Source organism: Carcharhinus amblyrhynchos, chromosome 9, assembly GCF_965287045.1.
Source record: "Carcharhinus amblyrhynchos chromosome 9, sCarAmb.v2.hapA, whole genome shotgun sequence".
Lineage (NCBI taxonomy): Eukaryota > Metazoa > Chordata > Chondrichthyes > Carcharhiniformes > Carcharhinidae > Carcharhinus > Carcharhinus amblyrhynchos.
The window spans coordinates 60,129,853-60,154,802 of NC_137332.1; the positions used below are offsets into that span (position 1 = coordinate 60,129,853).

Here is a 24,950-nt window from a genome sequence, read left to right on the forward strand (position 1 = left end):
TGAGCTGTAGCATCAATCAGCAGTTTCAAAACTTTTAGCAAATTGGAAGGAAAAAGCTTGTAATTGAAAGCATTGTACTTGTCACAGATTGTATGACAAAGGTTTTAAAAAATAAAAACCTTGGAGACCCCAGAAGACTGAAAAGCAACCAACCCGGCAGCAATTAATAAGAAACTTTGGGAATTCTAGACCAATGGACTCGACCTCAGATTTAGTAAAATCAAGTGATTATTGCAAAGGACTCAATTCAGGGTCAACCTTTGAAAATAAAGATGAGACATAAACCTAACATTGATTTACAACTGAGATCATACCCTACTAGTTAATTAGATTTTTCTTTCCTGAAAAATGTGACTTAGCATTTGGTACACAATTTAAAAAGAGCAACATTTTGTGTGACTTTCTAAAGACATTTGATACATCACCTACTTTGAAATACTTCGTGAGGTAGTGAAGGTGAAATTTCAGCCATGGAATGCTGCAAAAGCTGAAACAAACAATGTTTTGACAGCATAAACTGAGAGAAATTATAATTATTATTTGGGACCGAGTAAATGCATTATATAGTCTTGCAATATTTAGACAAAGGTTCAATTTGCATGTGCTGAACTAGCTGATCTCAATCCAGATAGAAATAGGTATGACACAAAATGAGCAAAATCCAGTCCTCATCTGACATCCAGATATGAGTACCTTTCAGACACACCCACTGGATAACCTTCAGAAACCCAACTTGTCTCTTATTTCTGAGCCAATTGGGCAGAGGCCAATGATAGCTCCTCTGCTACCACTCTGACTACAGTCAGCTAACACAAAATGAGAAATCAAACCTGGGGATATTCCTAATCTGCATTGCTTATTAACAGGTGATTGTTCAAAGCATTTACCCATCGAGTATTGATTTAAAGAAAAGAGAAACATGTTTTAATTTATAAATCCTTCAATTCTTTGTTATTGGGGCAGAAAGTTTGTAAGTCACCAACATAAGCATTGTGCAACAGAGTTCTCCCATCCACTTAAGCAACAGGTTTACTTAGAAATGCCTGAATAAGGAATACTGGCCTTCCATCTCTGGAACTGATTTGAAATGATTTTGGATGGACTGAATTTTATTGCTCAAAGGCCATGGACCAATAGAACAAAAGTGCTAATTTGACAACCTCAACTAGAAATTTATGTACAATTAGGAGCAGGCTGGCTAACATTGGAATTGGAAGATGTGTCACGTTCTGTGCCAGGTGTTTATAAATATATGGGTTAAACTTAATTTCAAATTAATTCACAGGATATGTATTTAAATGTGTTTGTGAAAAAAAAATCATATTATACACTAGAGAGCAATGATCGTAGAGCAATGACTGTTTGTGGAGCAAAAGGAGCCTGAGAGTGGAGCCTAAGATAATGATCCGACCAATCTATACACTGTCTGAATGTTGGATTATATCACTAGGAAGGACTTCTACTCGGCTGCATTACCTTTGTTTCTGGAAGAGTTCCGACTGCTTTCTAGCATCCCCAGGTGTGCAGTTTATATACATAGATTGGTCAGATTGTTATCTCATACATGTTCAGTTCACAGGCTCTTTAGCTCCACATTCAAAGGAGTACAAACAGTAGTGAATTCATTGTTCCCCAGTGTAATTGTGATATACCTCTCCTTGAAACAAAGATTAAGGCTTTACTTACAAATATTGCATTATTTTATGAGAGACAGTATAATAACTGTAGAAGCAAAGTATTTTTAGTCTAAACCTATTCCCCACTAATTATTATAATCAAATAATTAGAATTAAATTTAACAGGCTGATCCAGAGAAAACAGAACCTGCCCCATGGAGGTTAAGCCTGACATGTTTTGGAATGGATTTAAAGTTCCAGCATCTCTTAACTATAGAAAGCTCAATGTCCTGATACAATCAAATTGACTGATAGATGAATTGTGCCAAATACAAGAGCTTTAATAATAAGATCTCTGAGATCTGAATATTTTCTGGAGCAGGATGACCCTGAGAATTTTCAGTTACAAAATTGAAGAGAGAAATTGGAAGCTTCTGTTCAAGTTTTTCTTTGTACAAGAAGCTCCTTTATGAGAGAACCACCTTGACCATTACCTCTCTGTCTTTCCCTCTCTGTGCATCACCAGGTTTGATACTGAAATTAATAGACTAAGGTCATAGACTTGACTTTTTTAAATTGGCTTCAATAGCCTGGAAAGAAAATAGAGGTTTTCCACTCTTGATGGCAGTAGTACAATGGGCTCAGTTGCAACACCCTCCTTGATCAGATATTGGATTAGCACAACACGACATTCTGCACTCTCGTTTCCTTTTCTATGAAAGGTATGCTCTGTCTGTATTGCACACAAGACAATGCTTTTCACAGTAAGCTAATACATGTGACAATAATAAATCAATTCAAATCTTGAGACAGATAAGAGAGATTAATTTTTTTTTGTCAGAACGTTATAACCTGCACTTACATAGCACCTTCATGACTTCAGGATGTCACAAAGTATTTTATTTGCAATGAATTACATTTCAAGCATAGTCATCGATGTAGAGTAGGAAACACAGCAAGATTTCCCAAATATGATAAATGTCATATTGTACTATCTCTTCCAGTACTTTTGGCAAATGGATAAATATTGTTCAGGACACAGAAGCAGTTCCCTGCTCTTTTTCAAAATAGTAACCATGGAGCCTTTTGCATTTGCTCAGGGCAGACAGGGCCTCAGTTTAACATTTCCTCTGTACTGGGAGTGTCAGGCTGGTTTATGTTCTCAAACTTTTGGTTTAGGATTTGAACTCACAACCTTGTGACTCAGAGACAAGAGTGCTACTACTAACGTATAGCTGACATTATGGGAGTAGCAATTAAGAGTATCTGAAAGTCTTAGCATATATCACTTGAGTATTTTCTTTATAAAAGTTCGTTGTTTCCTTGATGATAGCAATCTCATCTCAGATTAATTTAACATTTGGATGAATTGAAAGCATTATCTAGGCTAATATTTCAGTTATAGCATTGTCGGAGGTGTAATCTTTCAGATGCAACATTAAACTGAGATTTTCTCATTTGTTTAGATGGATGCAAGTGATTCCAAGAACATGTAGAGTTTTTCTTTGATATCTTGGTACATTTTTAGTATTCAACTAACCATTTATTAAATTAAAATTTGAAGTGACTGCACTTCACTAACAGTCTGAAATGTCTAGAGATGTAAATTATATTAAAACACCTTCGATTTTCTAAACACATTTTTACCAGTTTAATTTTGTTTCAAATGTTTCAGCTTTTCAGGGATCGAATATTTAAATGGCAGAAGTACCAATTTTTTTTTCAATCGCAACATAGTCAAAAACAAGATGGTTTGAAAAACTTATATAGGTGTCATAATGGGGATATAGGGGAACCCAAGTGCTTAGCTCAAATGAGTTTTGTGCCGAAGCATGAAAGTCGCAAAAGATTCAAACAGATCTCTCACTTTATAGTATTAGGATGCTGCAATATCTACTCAGGAATGAATGAGAAACCAGTTAGAGGCACACTCAAATTCAGATTTGTTAAGACTACAATATGCTGAAAGTGTAGAAAGTCAATTGGAGATAACACACAAGTACGGGGCCGGAATGTTCTGTCTAACTTTAGTTGGATCATCACATTGGCAAAACGACAAGTCTTTGAATCTCAAACTTGTAAGTTTACTTTCTCGTGTGGCAATAAATTCATACATAATAGTGGGTACTCCAGTATTTTAATGATTTGCATTAAATTTTCCCATCCTGACTTGTGCCAGCAGGATATTCATTTACATTTCTCTATAGGGAACAGGTCATAAAGTTGGAGAACATGTCAAAACTAAATGCTCTTGTGGATACCTCAAGAAGCACCAATGGACTAGAAAATTCTAGAAAAACACAAAATGCAATACATTTAAAATACATCAACTCAGTTTGGGATTTATTTTGATTAGATTGTTAGTGTTCATGGAATGGAACCATTATAATTTGTTGAGAGTCCATTGACTGATGTGTTAGTCCATGCACCATTCATTTGGTGGGACAAATGCAGAATTTGTAACCTCAAGTACTTCCTGTGCTTAGCCCTTTTTGTTTTCTTTTCGGTTTCCCCAACATTTCCAGATTCCTAATCCTCTTTTGAAGGCAAAATTTTAAGAGGTTATACTTCCCAAGTGTCAGGTATCCTTAAGTGCCTCAAAGTAGTGCTTATTATTCATGTGTTTTCTTTCCTTCAATGACAGTGGATTATTTGACAGCAACAGCACCACAAAATCCACAGTGCAAAAATATTCTTCCAGATTGATCACTTGATTGCAAGAAAGTGCAAATAGTTTTAATTTCTGCTTCCGTAACCAAGACCACTGTGCTCACATTGCAAAGATTAGCAGAGCTACATTAAAGACAACAGCAAATTACAATCCCTTCATAAGAGTTAGCAGATAGAGCAGTGAACTAAGAACATTCTGAGAATAAGCAAAGTAGCCGACACAAGGGGATAAACAACAGAACAAACTGAAGAGCTATATGACTTACTTTGTGCTCCTACTACCTATGTTATGTTAATATTAAGAGAAAGAAAAGGTCAAGACAAAAACGAGAGCAAGTAAAATAAGAAGGGGAAGTATTGCAATCACCAACCTTGATGTGGAAATCCGTATTAACCTCTGATTTTGGTACACAAAAACTGTAGTTGCAGCCATAAGCAGAAATAAGTGGACAGGGAAGGAAAGTTGGAGAGAAAAAAAGTCAATGAACATGGAAAGTTAGGAATTCATTCCAGAGAACTGGAGTCAGTTCCCAAATAGCCATTCAGATAGTCCCTTGCCTCCACTTCCTCTCCATTCCGTTTATAACAATCATTTAAAATAAATTACAAAAAATGCTATAACGGAATCTCTCCCACCATGGTTTCTGGTAGGGTTTGACATAAACCTAACAACCTCCTGTATAATAGGAAATTCTACTGACCTCTCCTTTTTTTGGATAATCAAATTTATTCTCTCAAAATCAGTTTTTTTCCTTGATTTGCCTTTACAAAACTTCTTTTGAGCACCTTTTCCTGCTCTCATTTGAGCTTTCACTGCACAATTAAAGCCGAGTGATTTGCTTCTACATCATCTATGTATTCATGCTGTCTGGAACCAGGATATCCAAAACCAGCTTACATTACTTTGTGTAGGAAGAGCATTACCTCTACTTTTACACTTTATGCCCATATGAATCACGTGCATTTACAAACGTAACTTTATCAATTTGTCCTTCCACTTGAGATGTGTACCTCAGCATTTGAAAGTTTTGATCATTTACTGAAAAGAGAGTATGGGTTTGATCCCTATAGAGGATGAGCACATTGTTCTTTCATCTTCAGAAACAAAGTTTATAACCAATCCAGATAGCCTTTTGTACAAACCTGCAGAGTTAACTTGCTTTGTGTGTTCATCTATATCGTGTAACAAGACAAAAAAACCCCAATTTTCTAAGATAAAGCCACCAGAATTTGCAGCATGTAGTTAGATTTAAAAAAAAATCAAGATAGTAGCAACCCTGCTTACACCTAGAAAAAAATAAAACCACATACTGTGAAACACTGAAATAGACCACCACGGTGTATTTATTAAATACAATGTTTATTAAAGTGAACACATTTTATTAAAAATACTGTCTTAGAAATTAAGTCACTGATGTTCATTTTGTTAGAATAGATTCAATTATTTATTTTGGAAATCTTTACCGAAGTCCTAGTGCAAAATAATCTGGTATGGCACCGGCAAACTGTCGTACTTAAATTCCACACTTCCCCTTCTCAATACAGAGCACAAGAGAAACCAGATGTAGTGAGCAAAAGGAGAAAATCTTTTAAATGGATGTTCCTTCCAGTGCCCATCCCCCTGCTCCTCCTCTAATTCTGTGCAGCTAATGTAATCCGACCTGGATTCTGCACTCTCACATGGAACAGAGAGTCGTGCTCCAATTTACTACCATATGCTCATCTATTACGGTTATTTAGTGCATGCTGTTCAAGAAGTGGGTAATTACAAATATCAAAGTTAATTAATTTAGGTAATTAGCATATTGTTACAAGATGCCATTCTCATTAGAACATGGAAATTGTCTTTGGGAATAGGTGATAAACACTGTAGATTTCAGATTGGTGAGCAAGACAAACCCTGCAACACAAACCCACCTGTGAATATCTAACAAGTATTCATTAAGCACTCTAATTGGACTGTTTGTGGGATTCAGAATTTACAATCCTCATCAGTTATTAAATGTCAAATTAAGGGGGTTTATATAAATTCTTTAAAGTCACAGGAAACAAGTGCAAAAAACCCAAAAAACTGCTCTTCTGTGATCTGACTGCATAGGTGAAATTGGGATTTACAGCAGAGAGCCGGTACTGTCTTTCAAAATGATAACCGCACTATAAAGTCCAGTAGAACTGTTATGATTGGAGATTGATCCAGAAATTGGGAACATTAGCGCCGAGCCAAGTTGCACGGTTCCATTGTCACAGCCACACCAACACCACTCCTGCCCGAGGTCATCTCTGTCACTTCTGTCCATTGACCAGTGTCTGGATCAAAGCATTCTACACTACTGAGGAAATCTTGTCCATCATAACCACCTGTAAATAAAAAAATACATCAAAATGTGAATGCTTTGCATCCACTGAAATTAACATTCCTGCAATTCAGCTTTGACTATTTTTTTCTTTCCACAGATGTTGTCAGACCTGCTTATGCCCATTGCTATCTCCAAAAAATTTAAACTCTGACCAAAATTGGGTGAATTTATGTCTGTGACCTCGACAAAATACCTGGCAGTATTGGGGAAACTTGCATATTGTCATTCCTGAAGAGCCACTAATGACCCTATGTGGGCTGCAGACAAAATTCAAGAAGAATTATACAAAAGTCATTTGCATATCATAACCCAGGCTGGACAACAGGAGTTTGCCTGTCTAAGACAAATGATCTGCAACCTTCCTTTCAATTCTTAATGGATGAGACATTTAATGACCTCTGGATCCAGACGTGGGATACATGTCCTTTATCAAAGAGTGTGGAAAGATGGGTGTCATGTAACATGGGCCTCTGGCTTGTGGAACCAGTAATATTTCCTTGCTAAACTGTAAAGTCTCAGTCTGCTTTTTATCTGATTGGCAGCCTCATGTGCCATTTCTTACAAGACAGATTCATCTGTACATGTCTATCTCATTGTGAGATTGCAGGATCTTAATTGTATCTGCTATTATACTAAAGTCTGTTTCATTTTTGGGCTTAAATAAAGAAGTGCAATAAAATATTTTCAGTTAAGTTTACTACTAGAAAAATTGGAAAACCGGAAAAGTTTTTCGCTCATTGACATCTTGTGAAGGGATGCCTCATTGGACTTTGAGTCTGGACTTCAGGATTCAAAATAATATTTGTTTTCTATATGGTTTCTGCACTCCAAATCTTTCTTTGCGTTCATATAGTGAAAGCAGGATAGAGTAAAGGGGGCAATATTGTGACCTTCCTGCATCTTGAGTTTGTGCAAATAAGCTAACTTTTGAGTTCCCTCTATCTTGAATTTGCTGTGAGGTTAATAGAAAATTGGATCTCACCAACACTGAGGGACTGAGGAAAAAATGCCATTTCTTATAAAGGAGTAAGGAAATCAAAACAACTGTTTATGGAAGGATAGAGAGAAATTAGTGTGTTTAAATTAACCCCTTCATGCCCATAGGTAGAGATAGAGATAATCTCACCCGCCTGCTCTCCAGCAGCGTAAACCAAATAAAAGTAATTGCAAGTCTTGGTTTAGTGATAGCACTCTGGATTCTAGTATGAGAATGTCAATGATGTTTTTGTTGTTAGAACAGATTCTTTTCTTTCTTTTGGATATCTATACCCAAGTGCAGGAGCACAATAAACAAGTAAAGTTGTGGGGTGAAGCCTCAATCCAAATACTTGAATCACTTCAGCACAGTAAATAGAGTGCTATCTTTTGCATGAAATGTTGAACTCTCACCCAATAGGCCTGCAATTATCCAATAATTCTGCAACACTGTTTGCAGGAATTTACTTGGCATGCTTGCCTATAATGACTACACTTTAAAAAGTACTTCATTAGCCAAGAAAGCAGTTTAAAACAAAGTTATTTCTTCCTTTTAGGGAGAAAACTATATAACTTTCCCAAGATGACAAAGGCATATCTGGTTAGAGATTCTCATGATGTGGAGATGCTGGCATTGAACTGGGATAAGCACAGCAAGAAGTCTCTCAAAACCAGGGTAAAGTCCAACAGGTTTATTTAGTAGCACAAGCCACAAGCTTTCAGAGCACTACCCCTTCATGGAATGCGAGTTCCATTCCAACCATTATCTTATAAATTGAGTTTGTGTCTATATATGCCCTGTTTGCGAACACAACTCCCACTCACCTGATGAAGGGGCAGTGCTCCAAAAGCTTGTGGCTTATGCTACCAAATAAACCTGTTGGACTTTAACCTGGTGTTGTGAGACCTCTTACTAGAGATTCTGAAGCAGACAGCACTATTGTTCTTGGGGGAGTAGGGAGGCCAGGAGCTCAGGACTCACTTGCTGATTTTGGATTGTTTTGCAATGATCCTAAAAAGGTAAGTTTACACATGCAACCTTTGTTTTAACCTTCAGCATAGCTGAACAGTGCGCAGGTATGCCATCTAGGATCCTGAATCCTACTTATTTGGGACTGACTCAACATGGAATTTGCATCATTAGGAAAGGAAACATATTTGACATTCAAAGTGAACTTTGAATATCAAAGTACGTAAAATGTTTAGTGCAGTTGATCCGAAATTAGTATGATAACCACATGAGCAGTTTTCCTGAAACAAGACTCAAAGGATTAAAAAAACCAATTGCAATTTTTCTAGGAGTAAACTTAACTGAAAATATTTTATTGTACTTCTTTATTTAAGCCCAATAATGAAACAGACTTTAGTTTAATAGCAGATACAATCAAGATCCTGCAATCATCATTACCGTTTTTCCCAAAGGAACTATTCAGTTTATTTTTGATGAATGTTTTGTGCTGAAAATGAATATTACTGTTGGAAAAAGAAGCACTAACAGTTGGTCAAATGCAGCATAGATTAGAAGGTAAAAATGCAGAAGGAAAATTATCTCCCAAACATGAGTGCCAATCAAACAAAACATTGCAGTGAATTTCTCAGTTATTCTGAATGGTAAGCTCAGGGAGACTAGATTTCAGAGGACCCCGACAGGTAGACATTCTGCTAATCTAGACTGGATATAGTTTCAGATTGCATTAATGATCTGGTGCCCCTCAAGTAATGTACTTAGACTTGCATTAAGATGTGCTTATACTAGCTTCATGAAATATACGGAACTACACTGACAGCTGTCTGCAACAGTATCGAATAGGGTTAAAAAGAAACGTATAGAACTGCTTACCATTTAAACCATTTGTTCTGTTCACACTGGAACAGTAGTAGGCTCACAATCTATACTGCCATTTTATTAAATCAAGACATGTCTATCTCAACTCCATTCACCAACCTTAGTTGCATAATGCTCAATATCTTTGCCCAACAAAAATCCATCAATCTCAATTTTGAAATTTTCTATTTACCTGGCTTTAACAGCTTTTGAGAGATTTTTCCAATCTCAAGCACCCTTTTTGTGAAGTGCTTTCTTTGCCCCTGTACAGGTTTTTTAGGTGGCTCACTTTATCTATTCTAAACTCTGATAAACAGGTCAAACCCAAAATGTTAACTGATCTCTCTCAAATGTTGATTAGCCTGCCATAGTTACTTTTAATCTCCGATCTTAAATTATTTGTTCAAAAATACATATCTCCTTAAAATGTGACAATATACAATTTAATAGGTCTGTTGTGCTGAACATTAAGTCAATTATGCATTTCAAAATATGAATGAGTACAAAACAATTGGTTGAAGTGGTTTAGAATTTGCAAATTCATAACAGAAATACATAAAAATCCAGAAAAATTCCTTGTTTAAATTGAAAAGGTCAATCAGCAAACCTTAAAACCCAGGATCTTGTGGCTTTCTTTACATCATCCGTAAGGTTCTTAGAAAACACAACTGACCGTAAACCATCAAACCACAACAGGAAGCCCACTAAAAGGAAACTGCTCAAATCAGAAGCCAGGAAATGTACTTTGAACTATTAACTAAGGAAAGACTAGTGTGATGTATTTACGGCAATATCTTCCAGTTTTGAAACACAAGAGTAAGCTTGAGTTGTGCACATCATTCTGCAGCCCCCTACACAACCTACCCATCCAGCAATAATTAGATATCAACATAATTTGGTATTTGTAGGTTCCTAAGAACATCAGAAATAAACGCAGGAAAAGCCCATTGGGCCTGGTCTGCCATTCAATATGATCATAGCTGATCATGGGCTTCAACTCCATGTTTCCACTCACTCTCCATATCCCTCATTTCCCCTAAGAGACCAAAACTCTATCTTTAGATATATTCAATGATGGAGCCACAAAGATTTACTCCGCATGAAAAGACTTCTCATCAGTCCCAAATATGTCCACAGTATGCTTGCACTGCCAATGCACCATCAACAGCAAATCCAAGAACTAGCAGCTAACCAACAATGCTACCGTAGCAGCCCTCATGATTTGAGGCAGCCTTTTCCATGTTGTCAGGTGACCTACACAAAGTACTAATAATTGCCCAAAGGCTGAAGAAGCATTCTTGCTGTTCACACCATTTCCAGACACTAATTTGACTCAAAAACAATCTTTTTTTTTTGAAAAAGGGTGTCTGAATTGCTGTGCATTAGAGCATTTCTGGTTTCGTACACATTTACATTAAACAAGGTTTTGTTAATACCAATAAAATGGTCAATACCTATGATTTTAGAGTGGACACATACGCAATTGCAGAAATTGCTCTGCAGCAGGAATACTTCAGGAGCAGTTCTATAACTACATGTGACTAATTGGTTGTACTTATTGGACTTGGTATGTCTGAGAGCCATGATGTGGAGATGCCGGCATTGGACTGGGGTAAACACAGTAAGTAGTTTCACAACGCCAGGTTAAAGTCCAACAGGTTTATTTGGTAGCAAATGCCACTAGCTTTCGGGGCTTTTCCCCTTCGTCAGGTGAATGGGAAGTTCTGATCACAAACAAGGCATATAAAGGCACACACTCAGTTTACAGAATACTGCTTAGAATGCAAGTCTTTACAGCTATTCAAGTCAGACAATGTGAGTGGAGATAGTATTAAGCATAGGTTAAAGAGATGTGTAACTGAACCACTATCAGATCAGCCATGATCTTATTGAATCGAGCCCTTAGCTCAAGGGGCTAGACGGCCTACTCCTGCTCTTATTTCTTATGTATTGTCTCCAGACAGGACAGTAAGAGATGTTGCAAGCCCAGGCAAGTCATGGCGATTCCAAATAATGTGACATGAACCCAAGATCCCAGTTGAGGTCGTCCTCAAGTGTGCGGAAGTTGGCTATCAGTTTCTGCTCAGCGACTCTGCACTGTCGTATGTCATGAAGGCCACCTTGGAGAACATCGCGACATCTCACTTGTTATCGTGTCTGAAGACAATAGCATCTCTTTAACCGATGCTTAATGCTATCTCCACTCACATTGTCTGCACCTTTAAGACTTGAATAGCTGTAAAGATTTGCATTCTAATCAGTATTCTGTAAATTGAGTCTATGCTCTGTTTGTGATCAGAACTCCCCACTCATCTGACGAAGGGCAAAAGCCCCAAAAGCTAGTGGCGTTTGCTACCAAATAAACCTGCTGGACTTTAATCTAGTGTTATGAGACTTCTTATTATGTCTGAGAGCCACAGGCAATGCCAGACACTGTTTGCATATATGCCTTGTTTACAGATGTTCTTAGTTGCTTAGTAAACTGACCATTGCTCTAGAATTTCAATAGGGCCAGTAACTAGTGCATGCAGTGAAACTAAAATTCAGCATAACTCTCTCAATATCTTAATTCCCCAAATACACCACTTGGTATATGCCGAGCTAAACAGCTTGGGGATATTTCTGGTTCAATTCTTGATTGATGCAGAGTCAGACAATCTCAGCTGACACACAGTTGGTGCTACAATTAGCACTCTTGGCTATGAATGAAAAGGTTTGCCAAGTTTCATTACTCCTTACTATCCTCAAGAAAGTATCCATCTGGGGATTTAGACAAGAATAGGATTCAGTCACCACAGGCATAGAGTCAGCTGACATTAATTGCATAGATTTACACAGAGAAAAGACCATCTGCATGGGATACAGGAACCATCACAGATTAGAGATGAGCAGAAACAACAAAATTATTGTTCTGTGAAATGTTAATTATTAACTTGATTGGTATAGAGACAGGATCAATAAAGAGAGAATTGAATTCCAAGAATTCTGTAAACGACTCCTTCCTCAAGCAGAAGGTTGGCAGTTAACGTGAGAGACTTTACTGACAAATAAAATGAAAATTTTAAGTTAGGTTAAAGGATGATCATGTGTCATGGCCCAATGATGTGGAGAGGGGGAAGAAAGTTTGGGGCTCCACTGAACGTGGAAGACTGAAGAGTGGCCAAAGAAAAGGGAAATTGAGCCAAAATGGATAATTACAGGCCAATTAGTTTTATATCTATGATAGGGAAAATTTACAATCTTTACAAATCAACTTACTAAATGCCCTAATAAAGTAGCACATGGATTCCAACAGGGGTATTGTGGGCTTTAGGAAAAGGTACAGCAATAATTATGGGTGATTCTAAATCTTCATACAGGTTGGACATATCAAATTGGTAAAATTATCCAGGAAGATGTTTCATAAGAGTGCATTTGGGGCAGTTTTTTGGATCAAGATGTTCTGAAACCAACCAAGGAACATGTTAATTTAGACCTGTTAATGTGTAATAAGAAAAGATTAATGACCACATGCTAAATGATACTCTTATCTAGAGTGATCATAACATGGTGAATTTCAATTAGAGAGTGATGAATTTGGTCTGAAACTAGAGTGTTAAACTTAAATAACAACAAATACAATGGTGTAAAGGCAGAATTGGCCAAAGTTGAAGGGGAAAACAGGTTAAAAGCTAAAATGATAGATTAGCACCGACAGACAGTTAAGCATATATTTACTAATGCTCAAATATATATTCCATTGAGAAATAAAGATGCCCAGGAGAAGGATCCACCACCTCTCATTAACCAAAGTAGTTCAGGATGGTATCGAACTGAAAGATGCATAATGCTGCAAAAACTGGAGGTCAGAAGATTGAGAAAATGTTAAATGACAAAAGAGAGGGATAGGGTTTGACAAACCTATTAGTTGTTTGAGGCTGTAACAAGAGGGTGGATAAAGGGAAACCAGATGTAGTGTATTTGTATTTTCAAAAGGCACTTAAGAAAATACCACTTAAAAAGGCACAAGATGAAAGCGCATAGAGGATTAACTAACAAACAGGAAACAGTTGGCAAACTAACAATTAGTACTGGAGTCTCAGGAAACACAATCTATATTGATAACTTGGGATAAAGAAACAGACTATATTGTAACCGTATTTGGAAAATAGCTATGTGGAAAACAAGTCTGTAAAGAGTGAGGGGGCAAAGAAATTGGCATAAGTATAGTATAGGAAAACGTGAGGCAAGAAGAATATTATTAAATAGTGAGATACTGCAGAATGCTACAATACAGGGAATCCAAATGTCCTGATACATGAATCACAAAAAAGTAGCATGGAGGTACAGCATGTAATTAGGAAGTTAAGTAGAATATTGGCCTTTATTGCAAGGGGTTTGGTGTATAAAAGTAGGGTTCGTTTAGAACATAAGAAATAGGAGCAAGAGTAGGCTATCTAGCCCTTCGAGCCTGCCCCGCCATTCAGTAAGATCATGGCTGATCTGTCGTGGCTCAGTTCCACTTTCCCGCCCTCTCCCCATAACCCTTAATCCCCTTGCCTATCAAAAACCTATCAACCCATCAAACCGCGTCTTAAATATATTTAGCAAGGCAGCCTCCACCACTTCAACGGGCAGAGAATTCCCGAGATTCACCACCCTTTGAGTGAAGAAGTTCCTCCTCAACTCCATTCTAAACCGCCCCCCTCTTTATCTTGAGGCTGTGCCCTCTAGTCCTACTCGAGGATGAATATACTTGCATTCAAAGCAGTTCAGAGAAGATTCACTGGCTGATTCCTGGGATGAAAGGATTGCCTTTTGAGGAAAGGTCAAGTAGGTTGGACCTATTCTCATTGGAGTTCAGAAGAATAAGATGATCTTATTGAAACAAAGATCTTAAGTGAACTTGACTGGGTAGATGCTGGGAGAATCTTTCCTCTTGTGAGGATATCTAAAAATGAGAAGCAGAGTTAAAAATAAGGGGTTTCCCATTTAAGACAGGCGAGGAGAAATTTCTTCTCTCAGATTTTGGAATTCTCTTCTCTAGGCAGCAGCGGAGTTAGAGTTTTGATTGACAAGGAGTGATGGGATACGGAGGACAGCAGGAAAACAAAGTTAGGGCCATATGCCGTGATCTGATCGAATGACTGAACAGGCTCAATGAGCCAAATGGCCTATATCCACTCATGTTTATGATCTTATAATAGATGCAACTAATTTTAGGACCAAAACAACCTGCAAATAGCAATTGAAAGGTTGGGGGAAATATGCTAAAACATAGTTGATGGAAATCAACATCAAGTAGTGAGAGGCAAATTATTTGGGCTACTGCTAATTGATTTCATTATATTCTGAATAGATGTTGGCTTGCTGCTGTGGAAGAACAGAAGGATTGGGGGATAAAGGCTCAGAGGTCACTGAAAACGACATCCCATGCTGATGAAGTTAATAAAAAGATCAGAGGGATAGAGAAAGTCAGAGAATCAGAACTATAATATAAAAGCTTCCTTAAAATAAGCAATAAGCCTATCTAGACCCTTTATAAAGGCCCAAGTACAATGTGCTGCATGGGCTAGATAATGTACAAAAAAGAGAGGGTTTAAAGGGAGTACAATGCAGATTCATTAAGATTTTGACTGCCATAAATGAAGCAAATACAAAAGGCAGACTTGAAAAATAGGATCTTTTGGAATGATGCAATAATAGAAATGTTTAAAATTATTAAAAGGATAGAGCAGGGTTGATAAAAGCAACTTGTTCCCAGCAATGGAAAGATCATGAACAAGCGGCTGTAGATACAAGAAATATGAAAGAGGCTGCAGAATTCATGGTTTAATGGCCAAGGAAGAAACCATGCTTTCAAGATTAGATTGTTGGTGAAGGGCTATGAGAACCAAGAGTGATTAGGACTATATGTTCACTTGGAGAGTAATTGCCAATGAGGAGTGGTTAAGCAGAGTGGCATTCTGCGGTTTATGTAGTCACAAAAACCATATACCAGAAGAGGTCAAAAATAGAAATAGAAGTTCAGATTTAGGGAGGTGACATTTCTGCCTTAACCTCCTCAAAGCAGTTCTGGGATTTAGACATTGGTATTTAAATGTTTAAGCACAAACTCAAAATAGGCATAGGTCTCAGTGCTAGGGAGCTTGGTTCAGCTTGCCTGGAGAAGCTGGAACAGGACTGTCAAGAATAAGGAAATAAAGGTAAACTTACCAAGCACATAGATTTTTCCCTGATAGACAGTTACTCCAAGAGCACTGCGCTTGTGTTTCATTGGCACTATACATGTCCATTTATCCGTTTCGATGTCATATCGTTCTACACTGTTAAGTTGATTTACACCATCATATCCTCCAATTGCATAAACATAGTTTTTTAGCGCACAGATACCTAAACAGGAAAAACAAAAAGTCCTTTAAGCATAACCCAATTTCATAATTATACACCCTCCATTATTACTTACTTTCTTTTTTGAAGGCACTGATTCATATATGGCTGTGATTCCACGACACTGTATCCTGTTCTTCACTCATGTGATTTAGCTGCAGCAATAAGTGTTGGACAGGCAGTTCAACATTAGTGAAGATTCGTAGCTGAGCCAGATTCCTTCATCAACAGATATTCACACATGCATTTAACTGTGCTTTTCAATAATATGAAACATGGCTGCCATTTCTCGTAGGCCTGAGTCACCAATTCCAATGACATGACTAAGATCAGGTAAGGCAACATAAAATCAGGAAGAGAAACAAGGATTTTTTTTAAAGTTAATTTTTCAACCACGTTTTTACATTTTATATTTTCTTGGAAGTATTGTGTAACATTTTGTGTTTTTTCAGAAGAGCCATATAGTACATTTAAGCACATACTGGCATCATGCTTTGTGTTCAGAGAATTTGGTGGTACCCTTCTTGTTCTGTTGAGTCAGGAAGAGACTCCTTCGTGGCTTACCACTGAATGTGCATTTAATCTATTCTCCCTATTGTCTGGCTGTGTGATCGGGGTACCTGGATTGTGAAGATTTCCAGAAAAGATTTATAAGAGTGCCTAATGCTTCAGAGCTCCAGATGAAATCAGTGTATTCCATTCCATCTAGCACACTACTCATGTATTTACCTACTTTTGTTGCAACAAATGGTAGATTTAGGAGGTAGGGAGTGAGATCTTAGGAAAGAAGAGAAAGTAAAACAAAGTGGGGGAAATGCATCTCCTTTCTGCCAGTGACAGCTGCAGTGGCCTACCGTGGAATGGATAACTGTGCCATGAGCTTTCTCCTTGGCTTGTTTCAATTCTAAAATTGCTGACCTGCATGGGATTTTGCGCCAATTCACTAACCTGCTCCACTCCTGACAGTGTTCATTGGTGCAATGGTGTTCCACATGTTGTCTTCAGGATGATAGCACTCTGCTGAATTGAGGCGATTCGTTCCATCAAAACCACCGACTGCATACAGGAGGCGATTTACAATTGCAACACCAACACCAATTCTGCTGGTTGACATCGAAGCCACAAACTCCCACTGGTCCTTCTCTGGATCATATCTGTAAACACAGATGCACTGTTCTAAATATGCCATAAAAATTGATACATAGCTCACAGGGAACAAAGGGCAATGTGCTGTTTTACAGTAACACGTGGCACTGGAGGACAGAAGTTATAACGAATAATGTCTGAACGTAGAAGGACAGGTTGCAATTCTTGGTGCCAGAAAGCAGTTTGGGAGAAAGTTTGTTAGCCATAGTTATCGAGCAGGGTCAGAAGGAGGATGATAACTTCTCTATCATAACAGGACCTTGTGGAATTTATGATCCAGCACAACAACTTTTCATCTGCAGGAATGAATCAGATAACACAGGAAGAATGGATAGTATATAAACTTTGTACATCCAAAAACAAAATTTCTGAACATTGGGGTACATTGTTCATTCAGCAGAACCAAATGACGGTTAGCGATTGTATTAGAAATTCTGCACGTGATACAGGTCCGTTTACAGAACTTAGCCCACGAACTTTTAGAACTGAATCTGCATTAGCATTTTGCTGTTAAAGATCAGCAAAGTAAATGCAAGCAAATTCATGCCTTTTTGAAGGATGTATTACACCATGTGATGACATATAGGGGTAAAGAATTTTCCACTTGGATGTAAGTGAGCAGGGATGGGAGACACTGTAATTAAAGTCAGGATCTTAATTGGGGAGAAAAAGCAGAATAGCGGCATGTTTATTTTGAAATGTTGAAACATGGGGCGACAAACCTTTCTACAGAATTGTGATGGATACAGCCTTCGGATCCACCGACAGCATAGATCATTCCGTCTATCACTCCTCCTCCAACTCTGTTCCTGGGAACGTTCATTGGTGTGCAGGGGGACCACTGATTGTTCATAGGATTGTAACAGTCCAATGCATTTGAATCAGTGTTGCCATCTGGCGAATTGTTTCTTCCTCCTACTGCATACAGAAGCCCGTGGACGGTGCATGCAGCTAAGCCGCTCCTTGGCATTGGCATATCTGTCAAACGGATCCAACAGTTCTCCAAAGGATTATAGGCTTCTAGAAAATTCAGCGACTGACGGTAATAGCCCCCTGCTGTGTACATTAACTGAGGAACGTTTGGTGACCTGCAGGGACAGGCCTTGGTTGGTTTGTGCAGTGTCAGTTCCTTAAAGACTTCCACGAGATAATCTTTACATTTAGAGTCCATTCGGAGTATTTCGCACTTCTGCAGTTGCGTTTTCAGGAAATTTGGAGTCAGAGAATGGCACCTAACAGCATTCAATAATGCATGGATATATGGATGTCTGTTCTCACAGTCATATTTCACCCACTCTATACAAGCATGGTAAACTTCAGATTCAGAGCGCACGTTCAACTCATCTCGACTGATCAGGCTGACCAGCTGACACTGCGTGAGGTTGAAGAATTCCTCTTGCTTTGCTACCTACCAGAAGGATACAATAGAATGTTGCTTTTTTTCCTTGAAAACATGTTACTACTTAATGTAATCAACACTTTTTTCTAATACCTACAATGTAAAGTTTGTGAACATTAAAATTCCAGTTACAACAAAAATATTCAGGTCATATTTTAATAAGATAGTTTAGAATAGAAGGTTAGAATTCCTATATTGTAGATGGTGGCCATTTCGCCCATTGAGTCTACACAGACCACAATCCCACCTAGGCCCTATCCACATAACCTTGCATGTTTACCCTGAAATTGCCCCTTAATGTCGGATTATAACACGGCCAATCAACCTAACCTGCACATCTTTGGACTACGGGATGAAACCAGAGAAAACCCATGCAGACACAGGGAGAATGTGCAAACTCCACACAGACACTGACCCGAGGCCAGAATTGAACCCAGATCCCTGGTGCTGTGAGGCAGCAGTGCAAACTACTGTGCCACCCTAGTCCCAACTTTAACACAAAACACACACCCCTACCAACCACCCAGTCTTGTTGGCATAGCTTAACAAAAATCTCTAAGCGATTCTACGTAATTTAATTGAAAAAGGGCTTGACAGGGCAGATGCTGAGAAAATATGCTACATTATCCAGCCAGGGGGATAACATGGAGTCAGAGTTTTATAATAAGGGTCAATCATTTAGAATTGTGATGAGAAGAAATCTTTTCATTCAAAGGCTTACAAATTTTTGTATTTCTGTACCCTTGAGTGCTGTGGATGCTGAGTTGTTCAGCACATTTAAGACAGGTTGATAAATTGTTAGATATGGGGTTTAGGTAGAAGATCAGCCATGATCTTGTGAAATGAGCCTACCAAAGCTATTTTTTACGTTAGTGCATTTCAAATATTATTAGATTCTAGCCAAATCTTTCCCCTTTCGCAGAAAGTACAAGATGTGCCACCTAATGGGGAGAAGCAAATCTTTGCCAGAGAGATTACTTTCTGTTCACTCATACCCTCCCAAACTCAAACTTTCTAACCACTCTCAATCAAGAGGGCAGTGACTGATTTGGCTACTTCAATGGCCCTGTGATACTGCTTTGAAACTAGTTATCAAGTAGTGCATAGTTACGTCCTTTGGAGAAATTACTTGCCCACTAGAACTTTGCACAATAGCACATCTCTAAGAACTCAGCTTTTACAGATCACTGTTGAAGGGGCAGCAGAGTGATGCAGTGGTTAGCACTGCTGCCTCAGTGCCAGGGACCTGGGTTTGATTCCCGGCTTGGGTCACTGTCTGTGTAGAGTTTGCACGTTCCCCCTGTCTGCGGTGGTTTCCCCTCACCATCCAAAGATGCGCAGGTTAGGTGTACTGGCTATGCTAAATTGCCCCTTAGTGTCAGGGGGACTAGCTCAGGTAAATGCATAGCGTCGCGGGGATAGGGTCTCGTTGGGATTGTGGTTGGTGCAAACTTGATGGGCCAAATGACCTCCTCCTGCACTGTAGGATTCTATGATTCCATGAATGTGTCAGTGCTCCAAAATACCAAATAAGCCAAAGAATCATTACAATATAATGAATACATTTAAAAACAATGGAGAGGAGAGGCTCAATGAGTTAGTTAGGCATGATTTTGCAACTCAAGCTTCGATTTGAACCCAAGTTTAGTCTAACAGGATAAAACAAATGAGTACAATGAATTGAAATTCAAAATAATTACGATGAGCATCTCACAAGCTGGCCTAATTTCACATTATTTTAGAAGGAAAAATACCACTGACTTTGGGATGATGTAGATTGTTGTACAACACCCTCCACCCCGAGTAAAAGGGAGTTTTCATTACTACCAAAAATACTGTTCCTGACTCATCAGGGCAACATGCGAAAGTATTAGGAACAGTACTTATATCCAAGGAATATTTCATCTTGGTAAATTCTGAATATGTGGATAGATTTTATCATGAAACTCCTCGCATGGAATAAGTTTAGAAATTCCCACGAAACTCAGTGCCGTCTAATCTTAGATCTTATCTCTCCCTTTTGTTGATCTTCTCCCCCTCTCTCACATTAAGATTTATTGATAACACTAATTTTAATAGCTCCTTAGCATTAGTGAAAATTTCAAACATTTTGTTTGGTAACTAGGTCTATTTTGTCCCATTTCCTTTAGTCTTTACTACAGAGTTAAAGAATCATCAGCAGCCAGCATTCAGTGGGTGGGGAGCACAGCCTTATCTAAACATTTACAACAGAAGTGGGAATGTAGTGAGGAAGATACAAGAATGATACCAGTGAACAGAGGGGGGATACGTATACGGAGGGGAAAATCTTTTTAAAAAAAGCTTTAAAAAGGAGTAAGCTTCACCCCAGAAGGACAATATAATTAATTATTCACAAGCAGAACATAGGGATTTTTAAAAAAATGGGCATTTAAAATATTTGTGAATGAATTACGGGTTGTTATAAAATATATAAGTATATAAGTATATATAAGTATATAATCAGCTGGCTGAAAAAAAAACAAGACCATTCAGGAATCTGAAGAAAACATCAAAGTGATTGGCTTGTTTTCCATGTGTTACAGACTCTGATTTAAAGCAATTCCTAGTGGTGCAAATTTTTGGAAATCAGCATGGCTAACCTGAGTGTGATGAAGTAAGCCAATCAGAAACGTGTGGGGAATGATTTCTCATGTGATGGACATTTAATTTTCTATGCCAGACATTTATGATACATGAATACCGAAGATATATTTGTCTTGCCTATAACGTATGTTTGTAATATACTGTACTAAACTACCAAACTTGCTAAGTGATCACTTGATATTATGATTCCGTTGTCAGAAGAGTGCAAAACACAGGTTTTAAAGTGCCTTCTTTTGTTCAAATTAAACAGTTCTTCTTTTAAAAAATTATTTTTCCTGACATGATCAAATTACAACCCACTTAGCCTCCCTTCCAATGCTCTGGTGAAGAATGGGGTCCCAATCCACTCCGACTTGGTGTCTGACGCAAACCTCAGAATAATTTATTTACCATTCCCTAGACCAGTTTCTCTGGTGACTACTGCTGGCCCATATACCAGTAATCCAAGAGCCAAACCACAAGGAAGAATACTAGTCAATACTGGACAAGTTGGACTTGTTTAAAACACAAGTAATGGAGTCTGAAACACCCACAATTACTATCACATTAGCACAATAAAAGATCATAGAAACCTGGAACTGTATCTCTCAAAAGGCTGTGAACGCCGAGTCAATTGAAATTTAAGACCGAGTGTGATAGGTTAAGGAAAGGGTTGCAAGGGAAATAGAAAATGCTGAGTAAATAAAGATACAAGTCAACCATGATCTATCTGAATGGCAGAACAGATTCAAGAGATTTAATAGACTCTTCCTGTTCCCATGTTCTAAAGAGCAACACAGAAGTTTCAATAACCCATCCAAATTGAGAATAAGCCACTATTTGTACCTACCTCACTGAAGTGCAGGTATATATACTCTCTGGCCTTTTCACTCAACTCTTGGCAGCCAATTTCTTCAGCAAATGAGGCGATACCAATAGCATTACTGGGATCCAATTGCTCCACTAGAAATTTACAGCATGCTTTAACGACACTATCTATCTGGTACATCACTGCTCCATTCATGACATGCAGCACACATTTCTCTCCCACTGTAATACTAGCAGTGTATGCAAACTCAATCAAACGTTGCATTACTTTAGGGTGAACACCCACAATAGGTATAACCTCCATTCCACATTCTTTCAAACCATTGGTAAACATGGCCTTGAAAACAGGGCTGCAGGATGCAAGCACAATTTTGTGTGCAACAAACTCCTCCTCCAGGGCATTGTGCCTCACCCGGAGTGTCACGTCACAGAGTTGCTTGTTTAAGCGTATCTCATTCATTATTTTAAAAGCTTCCACCGTGTGGTTTTCCAGTGTGTAACTGAAGTAACGGCTAGCATTCTGTGATGGCATCACTTCTGCCGGGCACCCAGTTGTCATCGACATTTCTCCACAGTCACTGTGCACAGGTCATTGCTTCTCAAGAAAGGAAGCAGAAATCAGCTGCATTGAAATGGGTACATTTCACATCCGTTCAGGTTGGGTCCATTCTCAACTCCGTTTGAGAATAAGTCACTTTCTTGGGCATCTTGGGGAAGAGAAAATATAACAATTATTTTTTTTTTTAATGAGTAAGAGAACAGCTTTAGGTTCTTCTAACTAGATTAATTCACCCAACCATTGTAGCACACTTCTTTATCTCTTCTTCACCTTGAATCATATACTTTCACCTCAATGATCTTCCCTGGTAATTCACAGCTGGTTTACCTACCTACTACTAATTTAATTTTTAAACTTTCCCCTTTGGTTTTTAAATCCTTTGCAATAATTCAATTTGTCTAAATTCTTCCTCATCCAAAAATCATATTCTATCTCCCATTTGTTTCATTGAGTAATATCATCTTTCCTAGAATTAGATCATAAAAATTCAAGGTGAAGTCTGACCAATGCTTTAAGCTGCAAGAATCCAAATTGATTTGAAGACGAATTAGCTGCTTACTAACGTCTCAGCGTAATGGCACCGAGAAAACTGACCACTGGTAATTCAGAAGGTCAGTAAGTCGTCTCAACACCAGGTTAAAGTCCAACAGGTCATGGCATTCCAGAAAGTTCCAAGGTTGATTTCCAATCTGAGCTGCTTTGGTCAGTATAATATTCCTGGTCACCTTTGTGTATGAGTCAACACTGCCCAATATCTACCTTGAAGGTGTTATAATCCTTTGGATCTGAAATGGATGTTGTATCTTTCACATGGGCAAAACGGTGGCGCGATGGTTAGCACTGCTACCTCACAACACCAGGGGTCTGCGTTTGATTCCTGGCTTGGGTCACTATTCTGTGTGCCGTCTGCACATTCTCCGTGTCTGCATGGGCTTTCTCTGGGTGCTCTGGTTTCCTCCCACAGTCAGAGATGTGCTGGTGAGACACTGAGGGAAAATTTAGCATAGCCAGTGTACCTGAACAGGCGCCAGAGTGTGGGAACTAGGGGACTTTCATATTAACTTCATTGCAGTGATAACGTAAGCCTACTTGTGACACTAATAAATAAACAAACTGGATCAAGAGCTTCTACAATCTGACAGATTAATGAGGTGAGGTTCAATGTAATTCGCTAAACTGTTTTTTAAAAAGACACAATAATTATATGGAATCTCTGCCAATTGCACCTTTCCTCCAAAGAATTAAATAAACCAGATCCCCTATCCTTTCTCCCAGCTGACTTTTTTTCTGGCTGGAAAATTTACCTTCTGTAATTTAGATTCCAATGCTAGGCACACATCTTTAAACCAGTCTCTAGTTTAAAATATGATTGACAACAAAGAATCTCTTCTCTTGCTCAGGGTGCTCAGAGGGCAATGAGAGAGGGCAAGACAGAGCCATGTCTCCTTCTTTATTTAGGTTGCCAGGCCTATTGGTGAATGCTTAACAACAGCCCTTATTTCCAAAGCTTCATTCTTAGCAGGTTCACATAAATAAAAATGATTCAAAAAAAGACAGTAGGACTAGGGGGCACAGCCTCAAGATAAAAGGGGGGCGGTTTAGAACGGAGTTGAGGAGGAACTTCTTCACTCAAAGGGTGGTGAATCTCTGGAATTCTCTGCCCGTTGAAGTGGTGGAGGCTGCCTCGCTAAATATTTTTAAGACGTGGGTTGATGGGTTTTTGATAAGAGAGGGGATTAAGGGTTATGGGGAGAGGGCGGGAAAGTGGAACTGAGCCGCGACAGATCAGCCATGATCTTATTGAATGGCGGGGCAGGCTCGAAGGGCTAGATGGCCTACTCCTGCTCCTATTTCTTATGTTCTTATGTTCAATATAATAGGCATGATTGAGAGTTCAAACCCTATTTCAAAGATGTGAGTACAGAACATTTGCCGTCATTTCAGTGAAATACTCCACTGCTTTGCCATCTTTTACGCAAGTTGTTAAAAAGCCTCATCTGCTTTTTTAGGTGGATAGAAAATAACTCAAGGGACTATTGAAGAGCAGATAGTTTTTGCAGTGACCTTTCAACATTTATTCTTCAACAAATATCACAAAGTAAATTATTAAACCATTCATCTCATTGCTATATGAGTGGCATGGTGGCCCAGTGGTTGGCACTGCTGCCTCAGAGCACCAAGGACCAAGGTTCAATTCTGGCTTCTAGTGACAAATTCTCCCCACATCTGCGTGGGTTTCCTCGAGCTATTGCAGTTCCTTCCCACAGTCCAAAAGAGATGTGGGTAAGGTTGACTGGCCACGCTAAATTGACCATTAGTGTCAGTAGGATTAGTTTGGTAAACATGTGGTGTTATGGGAATGGGGCCTGTGTGGAATTATTATTGGTGCAGGCTCGATGGGCCAAATAACCTCCTTCTGCACTGCAGGAATTCTCTGATATCTCTGAGAGTATTGGGGTTTGTAGACAGCCCCTTGGGATTGAGGATGACTTGCTTCCAACTCCAGTTTGATAGGCTCCAAGACGAGCAACAAGCCAATGCACGTTCTGCAGCCTTACCACATGTAGCAAATGAGTTGTTTGAGACTTTTGTGCTCTGACAC

General features: G+C 38.6%; 1 protein-coding gene across 1 annotated transcript in view; it reads right to left on the reverse strand.

Annotated features, from left to right (window-relative positions):
* Positions 1-5,627: 5,627 nt before the first annotated feature.
* keap1b (kelch-like ECH-associated protein 1b) overlaps positions 5,628-24,950 on the reverse strand; it is a 29,840-nt gene continuing 10,517 nt past the window's right edge. Inside the window, exons 2-6 of the mRNA XM_080195789.1 lie at positions 21,808-22,496; positions 17,681-18,362; positions 16,761-16,966; positions 15,639-15,815; positions 5,628-6,644 (exon numbers count right to left, since the gene is read on the reverse strand). Of these exons, the coding sequence (XP_080051915.1) occupies positions 6,496-6,644; positions 15,639-15,815; positions 16,761-16,966; positions 17,681-18,362; positions 21,808-22,354 (1,761 nt within the window). The 5' untranslated portion in view covers positions 22,355-22,496 and the 3' untranslated portion in view covers positions 5,628-6,495. The remainder of the gene's footprint in view (positions 6,645-15,638; positions 15,816-16,760; positions 16,967-17,680; positions 18,363-21,807; positions 22,497-24,950) is intronic.